The 25,102-nt window shown below is 30.4% G+C and overlaps 2 protein-coding genes across 3 annotated transcripts; one reads left to right on the top strand and one right to left on the bottom strand.

Moving 5' to 3' along the window:
- Positions 1-1,045: 1,045 nt before the first annotated feature.
- Positions 1,046-2,413, bottom strand: LOC105836819 (cytochrome c oxidase subunit 5A, mitochondrial). Its single transcript, XM_012681111.2, has 2 exons — positions 2,080-2,413; positions 1,046-1,458 (listed from the first exon to the last, which is right to left on the bottom strand). Exons 1-2 carry the CDS (start codon positions 2,291-2,293, stop codon positions 1,208-1,210), a joined length of 465 nt encoding a protein of 154 aa, XP_012536565.1. The 5' UTR covers positions 2,294-2,413; the 3' UTR covers positions 1,046-1,207.
- Positions 2,414-8,713: 6,300 nt separating this feature from the next.
- On the top strand, positions 8,714-21,451 carry LOC105829287 (facilitated trehalose transporter Tret1). Of its 2 annotated transcripts, none has more exons than XM_012668009.3 (2): positions 8,714-9,035; positions 19,408-21,451. In XM_012668009.3, the coding sequence occupies exon 2, from the start codon at positions 19,453-19,455 to the stop codon at positions 20,866-20,868; it is 1,416 nt and encodes a 471-aa protein (XP_012523463.1). In that variant the 5' UTR covers positions 8,714-9,035; positions 19,408-19,452; the 3' UTR covers positions 20,869-21,451. The 2 variants fall into 2 exon arrangements, with proteins under 2 accessions (XP_012523463.1, XP_012523461.1); XM_012668007.3 differs by lacking the exon at positions 8,714-9,035 and adding an exon at positions 18,515-18,851.
- Positions 21,452-25,102: the final 3,651 nt, after the last annotated feature.

Below are 25,102 nucleotides of genomic sequence, written 5' to 3'. Positions count from 1 at the left end.
CAGTCTCTCCATACCATATAATCTGTAAATACGTCATCGCGCGTGTAGTCTTCAATTTTATCTTTACATATATACATTATATGAGATTAAAAGTAATTAATTAATGATTGTGCCACATAATGCTACTGTATATATTTTAATTGTTTATATCATAGCCACATGAAACAGATAAAAAAGAAGAGCTCGACGGTATATAAGAAATATATATATATATCCGACATTTATAATTTTAAGGGGATCCTAAAGTTGTCTGTTTTACCGACATTCTATTGAACCATTTAGTTTTGAATTGAAAATCCTTTTACACGTTTAAAGTACGTACACAAATAAACCCGAGAACGATTAGATTAAGACCAAAAATGCAAAAAAATTTTTAAAGTTCATAAAAATATTTGCTTCAAAATGCAAGTTATGTAGCTTATACATACAAATGAATGATACACCGCAATTTGGAATAGATTGAGGAATAAAACTATATTCATCAAATTACGATTACAAGCTGTAAAAAAGTTATTTATTGGATCAAATTTTGTTCATTTAAGCGCTTTTACTACAGATTTCTTACTGAAAGCGCTTTAATGAACAAAATTTGATCCAATAAATTTTTTTTACAGCTTGTAATCGTAATTTGACGAATATAGTCTTATTTCTCAATTTATTCCGAACTGCGGTGTATCATTCATTTGTATGTATAAGCTACATAACTTGTATTTTGAAGCAAATATTTTTATAAACAAACTTTAAAAATTTTTTTGCATTTTTGGTCTTGATCTAATCGTCCTCGGGTTTATTTGTGTACATACTTTAAACGTGTAAAAGGATTTTCAATTCAAAACTAAATGGTTGAACAGAATGTCGATAAAACAGCGACTTTAGGATCCTTTTAATGTGAGAATAATTTAAAGTAATTTCTTTCTTTAGCGAAAGTGTTAAAAATAATTGCAATCTCGTCACCATATTTTTTATCAATTTCAGATTAAGATCTAGCACACCTTATGTGGAGTATTATAATTTGCTTTGATTTTTCATAAACAATAGACATTAATTACAATTGTGGTTGTTTATTCAACAATGCTGCTGATAAAACAGATACATGTGTAGTTCAGTTGTTTAGTTAGACAAATTAATCTCTTAATACCTTGCATTCGAAGCAGCAGCTAAGATTATATAAACACTAGAATTTATACACAATAGTAATTTTAGTTCATTACATATGATACACTGATTCATAGGCTAATTCTGGCTTGTCGTATCCTAGCTCCTCAGGTGTGTTGATACCCAACTCGTCTAAGGTGGGCCTAATTTCTTGAAGAATGTAAGGATAGATCTTGTCAGCGTGTGGTCCACCCTTATCTTTTACACACTCCAGGAACCTTACGGCGAGTGCGTAGTCATTTAACCTCCTGCAAGCCTTCAATGCTGCAATTATAATCTTTGGTTCTGGTACAAGGTCCATACCTGAGCAAAAGAAAGTAAAATTATTTTACAATTGACATATAAATACACGCTTACATAATAAATAAACATTTAAAAAATCAAAAATTTTTTAGTAATTAAAAGTATTTACATGATGGATGTCAATATTTCTTTTCTTTTTCATAATTAAATAGCATATGATGTTTGATTTTCTAATATAGGTTTGTTGGTTAATTTTTAAAATAATTAACGATTAAGAATAAAAAGCTTTTCAAAAGATAAGCCTCAAAAAGAACAACAAACGAAAAAACTTTATTTGAAGCATAACTTCAAGTGAACTTGAATAGAACAGAACTTTAATCGAACAAAATTTCTTCAGCAGAACTGAATATAATACTTTAAAGTATGACTTTAATAGAATTATAATAGAACTTTAACAGAAGATGTGCAGTTAAAGAGACACCAGATTTTAAAACGCAATACGTTTGTGTCAATACATAGCACAAAACCCGATGCAAACCAGAAACAGATGCGTTCCAATTCGCGACTTCTCGGCGCGGATCAAGCGAACGGACAGTCACATCAGGTTAAAGTGTACTCGCGTTTCAACGATTTAGGATGTTCGGGTCGTTATCAATGGGAGCAGTTTCCAGGCAAACTCACCGGCCAGATCGTTCATGGCTTTTCGGACCTCCCAGTGATCGACATCGTTGCGGTTGAAGAAATTCACGTATCGCTGGTCGAACTCCTCGTCGGTCTCCTTGGGACCGCCGTGGGCTGCCCTGGTGCACTGCGTGCTGCCGATGACACCGGTGGCCCGTGACAGCATCGCCGTACGCGTCGCCGATGCCACGCGTGCCGCCACGACGCGCAACATTTCCTTTTCGCTGAAAGTTCTCGAGCACGAGAAACGCTTATGAGAGCTGACGAATTTTCCGTCTGCCAAATTACTGTTGCGTAAACCCGGCCACGGCGGAAGTCGATCGCTCGAAGTGCCTACGGTCTGATCGAGTTGGTTGCGGCAGGTTCGACGAGATGACGCGACCTCCAACTTCCGCCCGCGAGCCGCTTGTTGCTCGTATTTTCCGCGCGCGGCGTGTGTTTTCGAATCCGAACGACATATTATAATACACTTAAAAAAATGATCTTCCAATTTCAACAAAAATGTGTGTAAAATCTAGCTGAGATAGATAAGTAATTAGCAAATACTGTGATATGTATATCTATTGCACCTAATCAATCTAGCTTATAGAAGCAGAATTTTCAAATTCTATACGTGACAGCCAAAATTTTAACAGATACAAAAATTAGCGATACATTTTGATTGCAATATCAAGAAATCTGTCTACATCAGTAAAAAAATTGTTTTGGGTGAACCAGTGTCGGCTTCAAATAGATCCCCGTTACAACGACAGTACTTCACAGTAAAAATCGCCTCGCTTCCTTTCCGCGGTACTTAATATATTAATTATTATACATCGTTTTTCGGCTGGTTGCCAGATGGGCTCTTCCGGCTCCATCTAAGTAGAATGACAGTAAATTTGCAAGTAGCCGTTCCAAATAAGGACGTTGCCAGTACGTATTACTAAATAACTTTTGATATTATCCGGTGCATTGACATGGTGTAATGACCGTTGTGATGGCGGGGCAGTACCGCATGCGGCACGTGTCATCCGATACCTTTATCTTTTGCGGCTTCTTAGTGAATGTATTTCACTCACAACAAATCGGAATTGGTCAAAGTGGCTTTTAGACTATGTATTAAAGATGTGGAAATTACGAATTGAAGATTATATTATATTTAATTAAGCACTGAAGCAGATAACTTTAATTTTAATCCATTTTTCTTACAATTAGACTCTTTTGATTCTAATTCGCAGTTCTTAATCTACAATAATTTAACATGGACTTTATAATTGAGATATATAAGGATTTTAATTATCTACAAGATATAAAGACTAATAATTAAACTATGAAATTAACAAAAAGCCCATAGTATAATATTAATCGGAGCTGGATAAGTTAATTTTATTTTTAAGTAAATTTTTGAAACTAATTAAAAAGTTAAAACTAATTGTTTATAAAATTAATTTACATTATTTAAATATTTTACATTAAGACTTGCAGGAACAATGAGATTAGATTAACTTAAAGTTTAATAAAAAGTAAATCTTTAAAAGCATAATTTATATATATTATATCAAATTAGACTGTTGTATAATTTTTTACAATTACTTTATTCTAAATAGCGAGACAATTATCATACTATAGATCAGCATTAATAAATTTAATATTTTATTAATAAAATATTATTAATTAGTAAATTAGTAAATATAAAAAAATTATTTACAAATTTATAAATTATGTGTATTAAATAACAAAGAAATATTGCATTTATATAAAAATATATTTTATTTAAAAATTTTATACAAATAAATTTTTAATTTAGAAAAAAATAAGTACAAGTTTATGTGTTTTAAAAAACTGATTAAAGTAAAGAATGAATAAAATAAATAATTAATAAAAAATAATTAAGTTAAATTACGAATTATTAATTTTTAACTTTGTTTTCTAATTTTTAATTAGTATTTAAACACTGTTATTAATATACATTTTGTTGTTATTTATTAATTTATTAATAATAAATTATAAATATATATATAATGTTTTAAAAATATATTATGTTTATGTTGACGATTGAATTATATATGTATATATTAAAATCTGTATTTAGGATGTGTTTATAAAGATGTTAGCGTTATTCTTTCTTGTTATTTCATTTTTATTACACGTTAAACAAAAATGTAATGACAAAAAAGTGTGCTAATATCTTTAGAAGCACATTTTAAATACGGGTTTGAATGTTGATAATATTGATATATTTGATAATATCAATATCTTTTAATTATCTTTGAATCGGGATTTCATTGATAACTGTTACGACAAAATTTCCATTTGTATAATTCATTACTTATAATCTAATGTCTCTTCCTATGTTACACAACAAAATATTAATAATTATATATAATAATAGTTAATTCTATTATAATTACAAAATAATATAAAATATTACTTGATAAATTAATCACCGATTAAGCCAGAGTTTGGTTGAAATAATTCTAAATGTGTTTAGTACACAGAGAAAAAAGTAATATAGCCAATAACATATGTGATTGCGGGCTGCCAACTACATAAAATACTCAATAGAAGAATATTTGCTATTAATGCAAGTACAATGTTGATACTGCAATAGCATATATTATTCTATTGAGTATATCTGTAATTGGCAGCCCGCAATAACATATCTTATTGAATATATTATTTTTTTTTAGTGTACATTTTCCATGTTTAGCATAAATATATAATATTTATTACTGACAAAATACTATTAAAGACAGGCAAAATAAATAATTTTCAGGATTATCAGGTATAACATATCTGATATAACAGGAATTGAAAAGTGCTAAAAAATATATAAGCATATAAAAGCATAAACTATTTCGATCAACAATATAAATATTTGAACAAAAAGCTTATGCGATGTTAAATTTATTACTTATTACTATCTAAATATTCTATTAAACTTATTACTATCTAAATACTTCAAATATATTAAAGTATACAATATCGTATATCGTTGTACTAGGCATAGCTTGCATTTTTTCTTTCTCTGAAAAAAATGAATGTACTGAAGAAATACTAATTATCTAGTTTGATGAAAAAATGTGCAATCCAGAAAGGGGATATATTCCTGATGCCGTCCGTTAACAGCATTTCTGACATTGAACGCATTTGCATTATACACTAAAGACTAATCAAGACATTGCGCATGTAAATTATGCTTCGAGAATTGTCTTTATAGGTTTCAATTCATAAATTTATTGTTACATTACGCGTTTATTTATGTATTTAAGTGTAAAAAATAGTTTTTCATTAATATTATTGAAAGTTTGACACATTTTGAGACCGGGAGAGACGGGGAGAGACCAGAAGAGACGGGGTGAGACCGGGAGAGACTGAGAGAAACGGGGAGAGACTGGGAGAGACGGGGAGAGACCGGGAGAGACGAGTAGAGACGGGAAGAGACGGGAAGAGACCAGGAGAGATGGGGATAGACCGGGAGTGACGGGGAGAGACGGGTAGAGATGGGGAGAGACGAGGAGAGACGGAGAGAGACCGGGAAAGACCGGGAGAGACGGGGAGAGACCGGGAGAGACGAGTAGAGACGGGAAAAGACGGGGAGAGACCAGGAGAGATGGGGAGAGACCTGGAGTGACGGGGAGAGACGGGGAGAGACCGGGAGAGACGAGGAGAGACGGGGAGAGACGGGAGAGACTGGAAGAGGCGAAGAATGTTTCTATTGTGTTTAAATTAAGGTAATAAGAAAAATAAAGATGGCCGTTATTTTATTGAAAAAAAGAAAAACTTATTTAAAATAGTCTTTTGAATGGATTTCTAAATCTATGGCAGCTTTTAGAAAAAAAAGTTAGAAGTACGTGAATAAATGAATATTAGATTTATTAAAGATAGATAAATGCTTATTCAAAAATAAAATAAAAAGGGCAACAGTAAAGCAAGGCTCTTGAGAGTTAAACAACGAAGGCAAAAGAAATTTGAAAAAAACGTAGCATAAGAATAGAGAGCCACAGCAACGCGTGGCAGGGCATAGCTAGTATGTGTATATATATATATATATATATATATATATATATATATATATATACATATATATAATATATATAGTATCAAAGATTAAAATATAAAATACTTTGATAAACAGATAATTCTTTCTCTAGAATATTTTATGGTAGGAAAGAAATTAATAATGTATGACAGCGTCATTGATAATAAAATTGTACAAGATTGTGTAATTGTCAAATTGTTTTCTAACCATTAATTTATTATTACTTGAAAAAAGTTACAAAATGACTTGCTTATTGTGTTTTATTACGTTTCATGCATTTTATTCACGTTTGCAGCGATTGCCTACTTTTATTTTTACACGAAAAAAAGAACGATTTTACTAAAATATTTAAAAATTTCGCTAGATTTAGATATAAAAATAATTCTTTTTGTTGAATTAATAAAATAATTATGTAAGATGTTTGAGCAATACCGCAATACATTTTGATGTTCTAAAGCAAGTTTGAGTGTCCTATATAATTGTTTTGATATAGTCTAATAAACAATTATTTTCTATATATAACTAAACCGTTAGACTTTAGTAAATTTTTTTTCTGTAGGTTTCTCAGTAAAAGATAAAACAATTATTTATCAGTTGTATTTCATATTTCTGCGCAAATTCATCGAGAATGATGTGCGAATTGTGAATCACGCTGTAACAGGTAAATGAAAATATAAATTGTTGAGAATCATTCTAGAAGAATCATACACTTATACTTGTTATCTAAAAGTGTTATACAAATAAATAAGAATTATATATATTGAAAAGCAAGTCATGTTGATTAAAAAAACAGAAAAAGAAGAATATAATTTCTTCTTGTCTTTTTTAACTAATTTGAATACGCAGCGTTGAGATCGCAGAAGAATAAATTTCCTGGAACATTGTCATTGTTCTATATAAAACATGTAGATACATTTTGTTCGTTCTTTCATGAGAATTCACACCGTGAAACATTTTTTGTTTTTATATCTAATCAATTAAATCTAATCTTTGCAGCTGAATGCTCGGTGATATTATAATGTATGTGACCGGAATAACAGGAGACTTGTATACCACTTCCGGTATTGTGATGTTTTTTCGCAAATAGCCTTACCGCAGGACAGAAGAAATATCATCACAGAATAGAGTAGAAGAAAAAATTTGTCTTGTTAATAGCTAGGCTAACTGTTAATATAGATTATAGATAAACGTGGGATGACGAAAGCCTCTCATTTATTCTTTAGAATTTAAATTTTTTAAACTTTATTCAAATACAAATTATATACGAAAAAAATTATTTTGTTAAAATACTATAAAAATTTAGTTAAATATAGAGCTAAAAATAATTTTGTTACAATTCACGTACATATACAAATGATAAATAATTGATGTTTTATTTTTTAAGAAATTTATATATGATAGAATAGTTTTATTATTATTAATGTATCTAAGAATTTAGCTATATTTACTTAGGAACGCACGTAAAGAAATTTTAGCATTATTTTAATTTCAAAACGTAATGTGTATATTGTATTCTGTCATAATTGTATATTTCTCTTTTTCTCTTTCTAATTTTTAAAATCATTAATTTTTAATTTAATTTATGTAATATATAGCAATTTTTTAAAAATTAATATTTAAATAATATCTGAATAATTTTGGTATTAAGTAAGAATCATCTTAGCACAATTATTGTTGAATATACTTTAGAAATTCATTTTGTAATTATTATACAAATTACTGCAAAGTAAACATTACAGCATAAAAGTGTACAAATATTATTCAAACATTCGTAAATGAAAATTTCACAAAGAAACTTGAAGCAATAGTTATAAAACACAATACTATTTCAATACCATTTCTAAATATTTGATAAATAATTAAATAAATTACTTATTAAAGATTTACAAATAATTAATCACAAAATTTCTGTGTAATAAGAAATATGATGTATTGCATATGCAATAATTATTGCAAAAGTTTTCCTGCGTATAGTTTTGTGTATGTGTGTAAAATACAAGCTGTATCCATGTTACATATAAATGTATCTATAGACACAGATCTAAAAAAAACTTTTTATTAGACTATAAAATAATTACGTAACACGCTTAAGTTGGTCTAAACTTTTTGCAGTAAATAACTCATCATGTTTGAGCGTCCTTCATCATTATTTTGATGGTCCAAGAAAATTATATTTTGATTTATAACAAAACTTTTAGATACTTTAGCAAAATTGTTCTTTCCATTAGTAGTAATTCTGAAATTGCACTTCTTCTGACGCTAAAAAGAAACGATCTTTTCGTCTTTATTATTTCTGTCGTTTTGCTAGACCTATTCCACGAAATAATTGATTTAAGACGTATTCAGTATTCCTTATGCAATCTTACGTCCAATGACGCGGTTTGTTTTACCGTAAATTAGCACGGTGCGCGGCCGATCTTGCGTCATTTGCATAATTATTCATGCAATTGTTGCGCGTCGAGCGGAATTCCGTCGTCGCCAGGGAATCCGTCAATCGCGAGAACATCGGCATTGATCGGACTGATTACTCTGACTAGAAGTAACGACGCAGGTATAAACGCAACCGGGAAAACACGATGCCACGTTGGTGCTCCGAGAGAGAAGCCGCTGCCTCTCCCGTTTCCCGGGTAAAGGATCCGCAGCGTCGGCGCACAAACGACCGCGCCAATTAAATCAAGATATACATACGTATATATCTCCGACTTGTTCGACATACCGCATGTGCGACTGATAAGAATTGAATTCTTGCCGGGGCCGTCGATGATTAGCCATCGTCGTCGGGCCTCCGTCGCACACTCCGTCGTACGCCACGATACAACGCTGATCAGTGTGGCACAAGTCGATTTTGGGTAGCCGTTTCAATCGTCAGATCCGCAACTGTCCCAACGGAAGAACCAATCGAAAAGATCCCACACGAGTCTAGAGGAAGGTTACGGTGCGTAATTAAAGTTCTATAATTAGTATGCTAAATTACTGAGTTTTGCGGCCTAGCGATAACGTTGACGTCCGCCAATCTCCTTTCCTTTACGTCCCCGCGTTTGTATGCTAATGTAACTTTTAATTTTAAACTTGGTTCGATTTACTTTCCACCTTTATTTAATTTTTAGAAAATTTCAAGTTAAGATACATTGCGATTGAACCTTAGACACATGCTCTTTTATTTATTTTTTTCCTTTCTTTTTTATTTTCTTTTTAATGTGCATACATATAATTGTTGTGCTACAAAGGTGTAATACAGGGTAATTAAGAGGACCGGATCTTGTGTTTTTATCGTTCTTCTGTTTATCAGGCAGCATTCTTATGATTGAAGATTAAACCTGATTGTGAAAGTTATCATTATCTTGTAATATGTAATCGATGTTAAATCTCTTTTAAAAGTACAGATATTCCCTACTTGTGACTACCTCGACTTATGAATTTTTGAATAATCAATATGCTACTAATTAGGAATAAATGAGTAAATTATAATGAAAGTTATTAAGGATTTGTTAATTATCGATTAAAAATAAATATTAATTTTACAATATTAAATATTACAAAATAATTATTGTATGAATAATATTTCATTTATATGAATATAAATGTTATTCAATTTATGACCGAGATTTCGAAACGTAACTCTGTCGTAAGTAAAAAGATGTCTGCTAATTAATACCTTTAAAAATTAAAATTTATAGTTTATAAAAATATTAAATATTTTATTGATAAATTAAGATTATATGAAATAAAAAATATTATTTTCTTAATCTGGGAAAATGTATTTTTTTATATTTTTACTTTTACGTAGATAAATTTTTTATTTAGAAAAAAGTTCAAAGGTTAAAGATTAAAAGTGAGTTTAAAAAAATAATCAGTTAAAGTTAAAAATTAATAATTTTTAACTTTTTAACTAATTATTACTCAACCTTAAATATTTGCAATAATATAATATGTTACATAGACATCTATTACATAGTTAAACAATTCTTACACGTGCCAGCGAAACATTGAGCACAAAAAGCGTCGCGAGCATTTGTCAAATAACATGCTGATAAAGTAATGTTTGATAACCATGCATTTATGATAGATTTTTATATATGTATTTTCATAAAACACGTGCAAATTGAGCAAATTTTGCACGCAATTTTGATCTTTGTACAATGCCGCGTGTAGCTTTAACTTTAAAGTAAATGTTTTAAAGGTAGAGTTCTTTTACTGCGTTATCGATGTGCATGTTTATAAACTTTTCACATCCTCTTCCTACTCCGTAAATTTCTTTAACGTACAAATACTCACATCGATGTCATTTTTAAGCCCACTTTACCTCTCTATTTATAATTTAGTGTTGCAAATTAGATTAGAGTTCTGTTTATAACTTTGAGTAATACGAAAAATATTTGAGAAGTCAGAATATGTTAAAAATTCTGAAATTGTATACATCGACGTGACTTTCTTTTAAAAAATTTATTACAAATTAACATATATTGCAGTTTAACGTATTTATTATTGAGTTTAATTAGTGCACTCGTTTCTACACACAAAAAAGTAAGTCCAAGAAGAAATTTAATTTACTTTTTTTTTTAGTAAGTAATAATTATCTTTAATAACGATATTTTCTTGATAATTATTTTAAAATATACTCTCATCATAAATTTTAGGAAAACTCGTTATTATATACTAAAAAATTTGAATTTATTTGAAGAATATTTTTAAATTGTATTGAAAAAAATTAAAATAATAAAATAAATCAAATTTGTTTTAATTTAATATTTTTGATTAAAGTATTAAAGTACATTAATTTTAAGTAAATATTAATTATTTTACATAATAATAATCGTAATTGTATATTGTATTACATAAATGAGTGTATTGTAAAACCATTATCAAAAAAATATTTTTGCCAATAGCGGATATTTAAAAGGAGAAAGCTAAAAATTGAATGGTCGCTTTCTTAATACAGAAATAATATTTTCTATGTACATATTGCGCTATTTTTTAACATTTTTAGTCAATTGCGCTGCAAAATATATTAAGGAGCAAAACACAAGTTAACTAACGGTTAATGTTTTTTAATAAGCAAATGAAAATTCGTAGATATATATGAAAAGTATATGAAAATATATGAATCTATAAAGTTAATTAATACAGCACCGACACATTTTGCGGCTCGACAATTAATATTGCACTGCGCGCAACTTCGCATCCGCACCAAGGTGGTTTCGTTTCGTATTATACTTTATCGCAATCATGAAATACGCGAGATAAGAGGAAAATCCACATACCGGCTTCAGCCGCGTATGGTTAATCACTCGTGATTTTGTCGAGCATTACTATGACATCAACACGTTTTCCGCATTTTCCGTGTGACGCGAGCCGGCCGGTATTTCGATGAACGGAAAAATACGGCGAAATGAAAATTATAGATAGGTAACTCGGATGCGCGCGTTGTTACTTACATAAGAAAACCACACAGATCATTACGTAAATCATTTTTGTCCGATCGATGGTTATTAACATTGAAATATGTGCTTTTCGAACAAACGCGAAAGTATCTCGCCTAATCACCTTTAATAAGCTTTCAGCGATCGTTTACGCTTAATTGGGACATTTATTGGTTAAATACATATTTGCTAGAGGTATTTGCAAGTACGTATGTATGATGTAATGTGAAAAGAATGTTAGATATTTGAAACAATAATGAAAAACAAATTACACACATTTTTTATGAATATTACGTAAAAATATATTTGTTTTGAATATTTATGATTAATTCTGATATATTTTTTACCCATTATCATAATTATACTTAATTATTTAATTATGTCTTAAAAAATTTCTTTCTTTCTCTTTTTTTCTGACTTTGGATTTATTTACAAATGTGTGTATGTAATTATTAATAGTATTACAAACAGTATTTAATTTTAAGATAATTGTCTGAAGCAATTAAGATATTAATATTAAAATTTAACAACTTTTCGCAATAGTTTGAACATTTTTGAATATTTTTATCATAAAAAAAAGAATAACATCTGATACATCGAACGATTTTCAACATGTCACGGTCACGTCATTTAACATTTAGTAAGACAAGTGCAAGATAACGCGATAGCCATAAATGCGCTTTAACGGATAAGCTTTGCAAAAATTCGTGTGCAAGCTAATCAAATTGAGGAATAGAAAACTCCTCTCTTTTAAATAATGTTACATTATTTTTTTCTTACATTATAATTTAATTTAGGTACTGAAATTAATAGAATAAGTCTACACTGGCAGAAAAAGTACTTGATTCAAATAAATAATTATTTGAATAGTACTACTAACAAGTTTTATAAAAAATAAATAATATTTGTTTTAAATAAGAAATATTTTTTATAATTTGGAAAATGTTACTTGTTTAAAATAAGTATTTTTTAAATTAATTTTTGATTATATTTGAAATATATTTGAAATAATTTTTTGAATTAAGTATTCTTTTCTGTCAGTGTAATTATTCACATCCTGTTTGTTCCAATTTTACAAAGCAGTATATACCTTATCTGTTCACACAGATTGATTACGATATCGTTTTAAATATAAATACATTTTTGTGTCACAAATTCGTTCTTGTTGAAATGGAACGTTCTACAAACACATATAGAGAACAGTAATGTTTTTCCAATTCATATGGCTCCACTGTGTATACAATCGAGTGCATCATAGCAATAAAGTTTGTTAACATCTCGAATCGTATTTAATCTCATCAAATTTTAAAGTTTAACCCTTGGCACTCGACGCTGTATCGCATTGTCTATATCGGATTGATATCGCTGCGTGTGCGTTCACGCGATAACATTACGCAACATTTCAATGTATTAGTGTTTATACTAAACATTCGTAATGTTGCAAGACTTTATCCTTCCTGTAAACTTGATTGCGACATTTTTTAAATCACACATTTGTATGCCTCCAATTCGTTTCTGATAAAATATGTAATTTAATATGCCAGAAAAAGATAAATGTAAGAATTATTATTATTGAAATGATTAAACTGCATTGAAGACATGATAAAATAACGCGCCGATAATCTTGGTCAAATAGGGAAAAAGAAAATATTTCGACAGTTGTCAAATAACGAAATAAATATAGAACGGATATTTCGTATCATCCATTTCTACCATATCTGCGATAATTTAAGAAGCATAATGTTGTACGAAAATATTGACAGAGCGTGATTATCGTGATAAAATAATCAGTAACTATGAAAAAATTCCATTCTTATTCAAAGTCAAATATACACAAAAATTTAGCAAATAATATATAAGACGCAGTTCATTTTGGCTTCACGTTTTAATTATGTGTAAAGCGTTTATATTATCTGATTGTATTTGAACTATTAAGTGGCTTGTGAAACTGTGATAACGCGTAGAAAATAAATTTGCAATAACATAAAAAAGAAATTATTTGAAATTTAACGGGAATTAATTATATTACACTAATGCAAGAGGTGAAAGTTCATGATTCTAGATAACACAAAATGATATATGAACTATACTTATATATATGTTTGCTATAACTTAATTATTTAGAATATCTATTATATTTAGGGATGTGAAAATATCACCAAAAAAGCTGCTCATCAAAAGGAAAATATTTTGATAGGCAATATTTTTTTCATTTTTTATGAACTTATTTCTATAAAACTATGAATTATATTTCTATAAAAATATGCTATTCCATTTATAAAAATGTTAATTATTTCTAAATAATTAAGTTATAGGAAACACCTTATACAAAAAAGCAATTGTTTTACAAGAAAACTATAATAAATTATATAGAGTATCATATATTGACATATTAACATCACATTGCAAAGTAAATTATAAAAATGTAATATATTTATCGATAATAGTAGAAAATAATACGTCAAATTATGTGTTTTTAATTTAAATATTTTATTTCGTTCTTGTATGAAAAAAATATTTTGTCTAATTTTTAACCAACCAAAAAAGAATTAAAAAATTTATATATATAATAATATAATTCAAAATATCGGTAAATCACATATATTGTATATACAATAGGATTAATTGACACACCCTGAAATTAATATACACGTCATGTTTTTACATTACGTACGATTTACGTAATCAGTATTGTTATCAGACTACCGGAGCAATACTGGAGAGGAATTATATCTTGTTTTACTATATTCAATATCTAAAAACGTCATGTACACAGATATTAACTTTTCCTTTTTTATTGGCAGCTTTCACGTAATTGGATGAGTTCTTCGACATTTTTATAAATATTCTCGTTGCTATTCTATAGCCTTCATGATAATGTTTGATAAAAATGTACGGCACAATAAAATTTAAAATAAGATAGACTTTTTGCGACGCTGTACATACATTAGACGTCAATCTTATGAATAGATATCTGTATTCGAACATTTATGAAATAATACAATTTTACATGAAATATTTAATATTTAAATTTTTATCTCGTAAATTTTTTATTAAAAAAAATTTACATTAAGATCAAAAAGCAGAATGCGGAAAAGTAAAATCTAAATAACAATCTGATTATTTGTTATTTCAACATCAAAATATTGTAAAGGATATCATTTTGATGTTAAAATGATTATAAATAATAGCTTGCTACTTCGGAATTTGTTACAACCAATCAGAAGTTGTATTGACAGTTGTCAGCCAAGAATCACTTATCACTTATCACTTTATCATAATAAAGAATCACTGAACGCAGTTAAAATGCTGTATGAACGTAACAATAGAACATCAGAAAATCAGAAAACAATATTTCTTTTTCACATTTTGCGTTTTTCTTCTTAATATGAATGCTCTTTTAACACAACTGTTCATTATTATTCATTATTTTGTTTTTTTTTTGTATATTTTTTCAATACATCGCATAATTTTACATGTGTGATAATATTTATCTAACATTTAAACTTTTATCTAAACAATTTTTCTTCCATTATGTGTTACAGAGCTACTGTTCATTATTTTTTACATCCTTTTAATGTGCGTTTTTTTCTTAATGCAATATTGAATAATCTTACATGTAATATTATTTAGTGTATGATAATTTTACCTAAAATTAGATATTTTTAAAATTGGTTTACTGTAATATGTATTGTTTTGGAAAAACATGTTTCCCAGGAATTCGGAATTTTTGGATTATGAGTCTCCAATAAATATGCTATCTGCTATACCATTTCTTTGACTTAGAGATGTTATATTGTTTATATATACTCATATATTGTTTATTTATTGTGTAAATAACGTATTATTACTATAAATAGAAAATTTATTATTACAATAAATTAATTAACAGCTTTTTGGTAAGGGAGGATTTTAAGATGCTCTAGAGCATTGAAATTTAGTTTAGTATCTGCAGTCTGACAAAATTTATCGGCGCGCAGTTTAAATAAAACTAAGAAATTTAATTTAATAGAAAAAATTATTTATCACTAAGATCCGATGCAGACTGTTAGGTGATCTTATTTAATTTATTAGTATGTAGAAAATTTATTGTTTTTGTTGGATATTAACTTTACTCAGGCATACGTTTTTTCAAATGTAAACCACACACACACACACACACACACACACACACACACACACACACACACACACACACACACACACACACACACACACACACACACACACACACACACACACACACACACACACACACACACACACACACACACACACACATACGTGCGCGAGCGTGTATATACAACATTTGGAAACATAAATTCAAACAAATATTAACCAAAATGTTATTTTTAAAATTAAAAGATCTGTTTTCTGATTCAATATTTTAAAATATTATTTACTAGATTTCTATATTGTACTAATGTAATATATTTTAATTTAATTTCAATACATTTTTTAACAAAAAGTCAATTTTTAATTTTAATGCTTTGGTTTACTATAATTAAAAGAAAAAATTTTATATTTTAAATATTTTTTACTTAAATTAAGTAAATAAAATAAATCTAATTTAATAAATATGTGTAAAGAAGTGTTTTTCTTAGTGTAATCTTTTTGTTTTCTTTTGAAATTGTTACACAAGAGTGTAAGAGACAACCATAACGTAAACAAATAAAAATATTAACATAAATTTGTAATAAATATAACATTGTAAAATTTTTAATTATCTTTTTTAAATGACCTAATAAAGTGCATAACAATTTATGTTATCTGTCTCATTATCCGTAAAAATATTTTATTAATATTTAAAATAAAAGATCTGCTATATTATCAATTATTATCTACATTATTTAGTGTTTGTCAAATGTTCAAGTTGAACAAGCAGATATGCGAAGCTCAAAATTACTTAAAATTTTGCATATTAAACGTGATACTATAAAAGTAGTTATACTTTTATGAGATATATTAACACCACAGGTTGTGTAGATCGTGATAATTTTTAATATAAAACTGAATTATCTACATATCGAAATAAGAAAGTTGCACAATGATATAATTTGTATCATTTGTATCATTTATATAATGCAAGGTTTTTAAATTCAAGAAGTTGTCTGACGTATCCTCTTGTAAATATTATTTACGATTGCATATATTAACTATGTTAAAAGTTATGTATATTACATTATTATATACAGAATTTCAGATGTATGATTTTGATATATATTAATATTAGTTTTATAAGATTATTTTGTGACAAATATTGTATTTCGAAATTGTTAGAGCTACAATATATAGTTTTTAAATGTGTAAGATTTAAGGTGTGCAATACTGGCTAAATCTATTGAATTTAACCGCAGGTTTCTTAGATTTATTTCTTTTCTTTTTTAATCTACAATAAAACAATTGGTAAATATTTAATTTTTTATCTTAAAACTAATTTCAAAAAACAAAACAACAAATAATTTAGTTTATAATAGCTTATGCGCCTTATGCAGTGTAAATAATATTTTATTGTAACTTTAGATAAATAAATGAGTAAGTATGTCTAAATAAACTTTCACACAATTTAATAGAATTTTATTTCCATAAATATAATGTGTGAAAAAATGGATTTAATTAATAGTAAAATAAACAGTATTTTAATTTAATTGTGATTTAAATTACGTACTTTACTGTGTTTCAAAATATGATTGATAATTTTGCATACAATTTTATTGTGTAATGTATCATACTTGTGCGCATTTTGGACAGTTTGATTTATTTATTTTTACTCAAAAACTACCTATACAACACAACACCTTTCAAAAAACTTCCTGGAAGATGTGCTGTGTGAGTATTGCAGCTTCAATATATTTCGTATTAGATTTTTGTCTCGAAATAATCTTACGAATCTGTTTAATAGATATCATGTACGTCGTATAATAGTCTATTAAAAGTTTGAACCTAATTGTTGTTTTTAAAAATAAAAAGTACTATTTTTTAAAAATAATTTGTCATATCCCATTTATAAAATTTGTTGTATCCCATATATAAAATTTAATAAGATAACATAACATTTATTAATATAACTATAATATCTATTATTGAAATTCTTTGTACTAATTCTTGGTCTGTAACTTTAACTTTTTGTAAACATAAATTTTAAGTTTATAAGTAGCAATACTTATAATTGCAAATTATATGTATTATCTAGAATGTGTTTTCTGTCAAAGATAAGAGTGTATGCAAACATGCAATGTTTACAAGGAAGCATAACCAAGTTCTTTTAATTATACATGATTTTAATAAGCTTTAGATATGTTAAAATATAGACAAATGTGAGAAACACGTATCTTTCTATAAGTACATTCTTACATATTAAGAAAGTATAAAACATTCTTTTGAAAAAAATCGGTTATATTCTTTTGAAACAAATATTGTTGAAATTACAAAAAAGAGAAAAATGTTTTAAATTAAGTTGAATAGTTTTGAGATTATATAATAATTTATAATTTTTAAAAATTTATATTTGTAAAAATAATCCGCTTTTTCAAAGGAATTTAAAGAAATTATTTCTAAAAATAGAGAATTTTACTAAAATTGAATATTGCGATTGAATAAGGCGATCGATCAATTGACGAATTAAAAAATTCGCCTGGTTTAATCTATAATTTCTTTCTGGCTTTGAAATTGTTATTAAACATTATCATGTGTGCTCTGTATACTAGATTTCTTAAAAAAAAATATTGCAGTATAGAAAAATATATGTGTAATGGCTTCCATTCGAAAATAACAAATGCAAATTTTGTTTTTGGATATACAGGTGCGTATCATTGCTTTTTAATCTCATTTCTGATGTGAGAACCAACGTTCTTTGCAAAAAATTTTGTATTAAAAAAAAGAATAAATAATATATCACAGTCGGTATTCTCTTCCGTGATGCGTAATTAATTTTAATCTTTGCCGATAGATGTCAAGTGCGATATTGAATTCATCGTGGGCCTTTTTAACACCTCTCGACACCTTTTGCAGAATTGAAACGAGATAGACATATATGTTTGATCGTTGAGAAAAAAAGCGCGAGAAACCTGAGTGCAAAAGGTGCAGGTGAACCGGTTTTTCTCATTGTTTTCGCTTTTCGATGGAGATGAGCAGAAATGAGTAATAATAATCTCGTGTGTGTACATATGTTGCACATAATTGTATCAACGAAAGTATTACACGTTCGAGCTGGAATGTCAAACCGATACGGAACTGTTGCGTTTCTTTGTTAGATCAGAGTGCATCAAAAAGATTACAAAATGACGGAATTTGCGTGGGATACCGAAAATGCGGCAGCAGCATGCTCGACCGTACGTGATATGTAGCAATAGCGTTTCTTTAACTTGCGCTTTGTCTACTTAAATGAACATTCTTAGTGTCAAAGTGCACCATACAATGATATATATAATACAATTTTTTAAAACTATTATCTCTTTCATTAATTTGTATCATAATTTTACTTTCAAAATACCATATAACATAAAGGGTCATGGTGTTTTGAATATAAAATAATCATTGTACAATAATTATAAAAACAATAAAGGAAAGATTTTAATATGTAAAGCAGTGTTAAACAACAATTCCCATCATATTTAAATATTATACACAACTGTTATTCTCGAATAAAAGCTATATTGATTAGAGAACATTTTATATAAGTTGTTTACCTAATTTTTATATAAAAAATTACAAATATATTTTTAAATATATTTTCAAAATATGTATAAAGTACATTGCTTGTCAAAATTGCCTTACATTCTAAATTATTGAAACTTTATATTTCACAAGGGATAAATGGGACTTGGTGAAAAGTATAATTGACATGGTCAAATGTATTAAACTTATATTTTAATATTTCTTTTCCAGACGGACGAGAGCACGCCACTTTTGTCAGCAAGTGGTAAAAACACCATGGCCGAGAAGATTGGCATCTCGCAGCAGACTTTGGTCTCCAACAATGGACCGTTTGGCCAGGCTAAGAGGTTTCCGCAATACGTGGCGGGTATAGCGGCGACCCTCGGTGCCCTTGCTGCTGGTATGGTGCTCGGTTGGACGTCGCCCGCCGGTAAAGATGGTGTGAATCTGATACACGACTACGACATACCGATGACCCCGTCCGAATTCTCCTGGATAGGATCGTTCGCCACCCTCGGAGCGGGTGCGATATGCGTTCCCATTGGCATGATAGCGGACAAGATCGGGAGAAAATATGCCATGTTGCTCATGGTAGTCCCGTTCACAGGCGGTTGGCTACTCATCATCTGCGCTAAGTCACTGACCATGTTCTATCTTGGTAGATTCATCACTGGGGTTGGTGGTGGTGCCTTCTGCGTGGCCGCCCCTCTGTACACATCCGAGACATCGGAGAACGAGATTCGCGGCACGCTCGGCTCTTACTTCCAATTGATGCTCACGATAGGCATCCTGGCCTCGTACGTCCTCGGGGCCCTTATTAACGATATGTTTATTCTGTCGATCATCTCCGCGGTCATGCCGCTAGTCTTCTTCGTGGCGTTCTTCTTCATGCCGGAGACGCCGGTGTACTACTTGAAGAAAGGCAACGAGACAGCTGCGAGGGAAAGTTTGCTCAGACTTCGTGGCGATCAGTACAATATCGAGGCTGAGTTGCAGGAGCACCGCGAGGCGCTCGAAGCGACCAGGCGGAGTGGAGTGCCGTTCTCGGCTATGTTCAGTACCCCGGCCGTGAAGAAAGGCTTTATAATCGCCTACGGATTGATGCTCTTCCAGCAAATGAGTGGCGTGAACGCCATCATCTTTTACTCCTCGGACATCTTCAGCAGAGCCGGATCCAGCATCGAGCCTAGCATAGCCACCATCATTGTAGGAGCGGTGCAAGTGATATCGGTTTTCCTCGGCACTCTCGTCGTCGATAAACTCGGCAGGCGAGTCTTGCTGCTGGCGTCCATCATAGTGTTGTTCCTGACGACGCTGATTATGGGAGTTTATTTTTATTGCATTGAGCATACCACTGCCTTCAACAGTATCAAATGGTTCGCGCTTATCCCGCTTTGCGTCTTTCTTATACTGTTTTCTTTTGGTTTCGGACCGATCCCGTGGATGATGGTGCCGGAGATCTTTGCGCCGGAAGTAAAAGGGGTCGCCGGGAGCAGCGCCTGCCTGTTCAATTGGCTTATGGCTTTCATAATCACCAAATTTTACTCCGACATGGTTCTGGCTGTGGAATCTTTTGGTACTTTCTGGATATTTTCTTTATTCTGCGCCATCGGTACCATATTCGTTTACTTCTTGGTCCCGGAAACCAAGGGCAAGACGCTGGACGAAATACAAAGGGAATTGAACCGTTGATCAAGAGTTGACCAGAGAGAAACTCTTTTGATAAGCAAAGAAATATTAATTGTACATATTGAAGTACATTATTTTATTATTGTACATAATAAGTTTACAGTATTTAAGTAAAACAACGCTTTGTAAATTGAATACATCATATCAAATTTATATATTGAGAAAAATGTTGTTAATTTGACTAAATTTTTAACTTGAGTAAATTTCATCAGTTTCAGTATTTATGCGTTTAACAAAAATACATAAAATACTTGAATTTCAATTCAGGTATTTATACGTTTAATTGAAATACATAATAGAGATTTCAACTGAGGAAATTTAATGAAAAGTTAATGAAAAATTTAGCCAAATTAATAACATTTTTCTCAGCATATCATAGCAAAGAATATATTTGAGAATGACCATAATGTCATTCAATATTCATATTGTCATTTTATTATATCATTAAAATATCTTCTTAACTCTTACAAGGAGGATTTATTAGTTGGAAATTAAAAGATAAAATATATATTTTCTTAAGCAAATAATGATTGATAAAAAAAATATATTACCTCTTTTTATTGCAATTATATTAAGTAATTATATCATGTCCCAAAGGAAAAAAAATTTGAGATAAAAATATAATAAAATTAAAATTCAACATACTATTTATTGTTTACATCGCGTGTTATCTTATTTTATCATAGCTCTAAGAAATGAATATTTTTTAATAGTTTGCAATTTAAATTAAATGTTCTGCATCACTAGTCGATCCACCCTTTGAGGGTCCAAAGAAGCAATCTTTTAACGCTTAATACACATCTGTATTTTTTGGATTCTCACTAAACCATGGATTGTTTATGTTCCTCATTAATTTTCATTATTTTTACAATTATAAAATCTATTAAGTCTTATATATACTTTAACTAAGTCTTACATATACCTAATATCTCTAGAAAATATTTGTACAGTTTTTTATTAAAAAAAATGTAGTTCATACAATTTTACAATATTGTAATTCACACAAGATGAGAAGACAAAGGTGCACATTTTTATAAAAATTAAAAACTGAAACAAAAATCAACAAAGAAAAATACTCATACCTTAAAATTAACATTCAAAACAAATAAAAAAAGACAATTTAAATATCGACTGCCCTAAAAATCGAGTTATTCAGTAATCTAAAAATGGTGTTTTTTAAAATGCATGAATGTTATATATCAATGAAATTAAATATGTATTGCGTTTATATTTTAAATAAAGTATTATATTATTGATCACAAATATTGATCAATTATGTGAAATTAATATTACAAAAACTTGCAACAAACATTTTAAAAAAGTAATACAAATATTTTATTTAAAAAAAATTAAAATTTGTATTTTTGTTTTAATTTAAAAAATAATTTGTAAAATTATTAAAATATATAATGTGCCTTTTTTAAGAGGTAAACCGTTATTTACATATTTTTAATATTTTAAAGAAAAAAATGCATAGGATTACTTACAAATGTCTTAAAATGTGTATTAAGTGTTAATGATGACAATTTTAGTATGTTTTAAGACTGACTCAGGTAAATTTGTATGAAATTTTTATCAATTATATATATGTATTGTTTAAGTTAGTATTATCATTATATATATAGATGCTTGATATTAATTTGTCCGCTACAAAATAAATCATTGTTGACTAATATAAATTCGTATTTTTTGTATTTTTCGACAGAACATAGGCGGTTGAACAGCTATGTCGTCTTCATCCTACGTCATTACGATTTTCCTCGCATCCTTGCAAAAGTTTTTATTATATCCATTTTTTATTATAATACAGTCTTTCATACATTATAGAAATAAACTTAACTAATTTAATATTTTAGAATCTTAGTTATAAAATAGTTTTATACATTGCAATTAACTATGTAACATTGATAGAGATAACCTATTTCTATATTCTGATTCTATTAACAATATTATAAACTGTAGTTTTTGTCTGTAATAATTAAAATATCAACACATAACATGACTGCCTTGGTATGCTAACAGTTCGAGGCAAATCATAACTATACACTATAAAGAAAACTAAGAAATTATACAATGAAATACCATATAAAATATCTAAGTGCTTAAAATTTTATTTAAATTTTAAAGAAAAAAAAACATTTTATGTAACATATAATTGATAAGCGCAGAACAAACTTAAAAATACGAAGTAAATATAAACATATTATTATATATTAAAATAAATCAATGTATGTGCACAACAAACGTACAGATACGAGTTATATTTTAATATTCCTATCTAAAAAAGGCATGTAAAGTCGATTGCTCGCATTTCTCAAAGATCATTGTTGTCGCTTTTCCGCGATGCCAATTGGTTCTCTCGCTGCGCTTACTTCGTGTTGCAAGAGTAGTTGTCATTGCAATTGAATTTTGACAGCTGTCAAATTGGTATAAATATTATCTATACATTTATTGTTGTAATTTATTTTTAAAAGGTAAAAAATAAAAAGTTAAGCAGCGCGCGCGAAGCACGCGTCTGTGGTGTCTAGTGGTATATAAACTTGAAATATTTTTTATATTTTTTGATAATAATGGTATAACTATTTATTTTAAATATTTTTATAAATGTTTATCATAATTTTTTTAATACCTGACAAACTCAGACATAAAAATATGTACAAATAATTTAGCTTCCGAAACGGACCAATCTCCAATTTAGTTCAAATTTTGGAAATTTTATTTAGTGAAAAAAAAACATGCAAGGATTTTTGGCAACTAAAAAAAAATTTTTTTTAATGTCGGGAAATAGGAAATCCATAATTTGTAGACAAAAATTTAAATGTGTGTGTGTGTGTGTTTGTGTGTGACCACAGCGAAGCAATGTCTTTGTTTACTTTTTTTATGGGTGTACTTGTAAAATGAGTAAGTGTTAATTCCGTTACAAGACTGTAAGAATTGTATTGAAAACCTGCAAACACATGTGAACTTTACTTCGTTTGCAGTGTGCACATGGGTTAGCGACTTGGATGGGGTGCGTGCGTGAGTGAGTGAATGAGTGAGTGAGTGAGTGAGTGAGTGAGTGAGAGTGAGTGAGAGTGAGTGAGGAGTGAGTGAGAAGTGAGTGAAGAGTGAGTGAGGAATGAGTGAGGAGTGAGTGAGGAGTGAGTGAGTGACTGAATGAGAGTAAGTGAGGAGTGAGTGAGTGAGAGTGAGTGAGAGTGAGTGAGAGTAAGTGAGAAGTGAGTGAGAAGTAAGTGAGTAAGTCAATGAGTGAGTGAGTGAGAGTGAGTAAGAATGAGTGAGAATGAGTGAGAGTGAGTGAGAGTGAGTGAGAAGTGAGTGAGGAGTAAGTGAGTAAGTAAGTGGCTGCAGTGCGTGGCGCGCGGCGTGCTTGAGGCGTGCGCCCGCGTGCTTGGTCGTGCTCCCGGCGTGCGTGCGCCGTGCTTCCCGGCGTGCGTGCGTGCGTGCCTCGCCGTGCTTGCGGCGTCCGTGCGGCGTCCGTGCGTGCCGTGCTCGTGTCGGTGAGTGATGAGTGAAGTGATGGGGGGGGGTGATGATGAGCGAGAAGTGAGCCGGGAGTGAGCGAGGAGTGAGCCGGGAGTAAGCCGGCAGTGAGCAAAAAGTGAGCCAGGAGTGAGTGAGTGAGTGAGCGAAGAGTGAGCGAGGAGTGAGCGAGGAGTGAGCCGGGAGTAAGCGAGGAGTGAGCCGGGAGTAAGCCAAAAGTGAGCGAGTGAGTGAGCGAGGAGTGAGCGAGGAGTGAGCCAGGAGTGAGCCAGGAGTGAGCGAGGAGTGAGCGAGTGAGGAGTAAGTGAGTAAGTGAGTGAGTGAATGAGTGGGTGAGGAGTGAGCGAAGAGTGAGCCGGGAGTGAGCCGGGAGTAAGCCGGGAGTGAGCCGGGAGTGAGCCGGGAGTGAGCCGGGAGTGAGCCGGAAGTGAGTCGGGAGTGAGCCGGGAGTGAACCGGGAGTAAGCCGGGAGTAAGCCGGGAGTAAGCCGGGAGTGAGCCAGAAGTGAGCGAGTGAGTGAGCAAGGAGTGAGCGAGGAGTGAGCGAGGAGTGAGCCGGGAGTGAGCCGGGAGTGAACCGGGAGTAAGCCGGGAGTGAGCCGGGAGTGAGCCGGGAGTGAGCCGGGAGTGAACCGGGAGTAAGCCGGGAGTGAGCCGGGAGTGAGCCAGGAGTGAGCGAGTGAGTGAGCAAGGAGTGAGCAAGGAGTGAGCGAGGAGTGAGCGAGGAGTGAGCGAGGAGTGAGCCGGGAGTGAGC

The sequence above is a fragment of the Monomorium pharaonis genome, chromosome 2 (genome assembly GCF_013373865.1).
Source record: "Monomorium pharaonis isolate MP-MQ-018 chromosome 2, ASM1337386v2, whole genome shotgun sequence".
In the NCBI taxonomy this organism is placed as follows: domain Eukaryota; kingdom Metazoa; phylum Arthropoda; class Insecta; order Hymenoptera; family Formicidae; genus Monomorium; species Monomorium pharaonis.
The sequence above is the reverse complement of the archived record's forward strand: the minus strand, read 5'-3'. Positions and strand labels throughout refer to the sequence as shown.

What these genes read in the sequence shown, in the direction of transcription:
- LOC105836819 (XM_012681111.2), bottom strand. Translation starts at nt 2,293, where the DNA reads ATGTTGCGCGTCGTGGCGGCACGCGTGGCATCGGCGACGCGTACGGCG. An exon ending in AGCCATGAACGATCTGGCCG is followed by an intron (nt 1,459 to 2,079) that starts GTGAGTTTGCCT and finishes TCTTTTGCTCAG; the next exon opens with GTATGGACCTTGTACCAGAA.
- LOC105829287 (XM_012668007.3), top strand. Translation starts at nt 18,801, where the DNA reads ATGACGGAATTTGCGTGGGATACCGAAAATGCGGCAGCAGCATGCTCG. An exon ending in CGGCAGCAGCATGCTCGACC is followed by an intron (nt 18,852 to 19,407) that starts GTACGTGATATG and finishes TTTCTTTTCCAG; the next exon opens with ACGGACGAGAGCACGCCACT.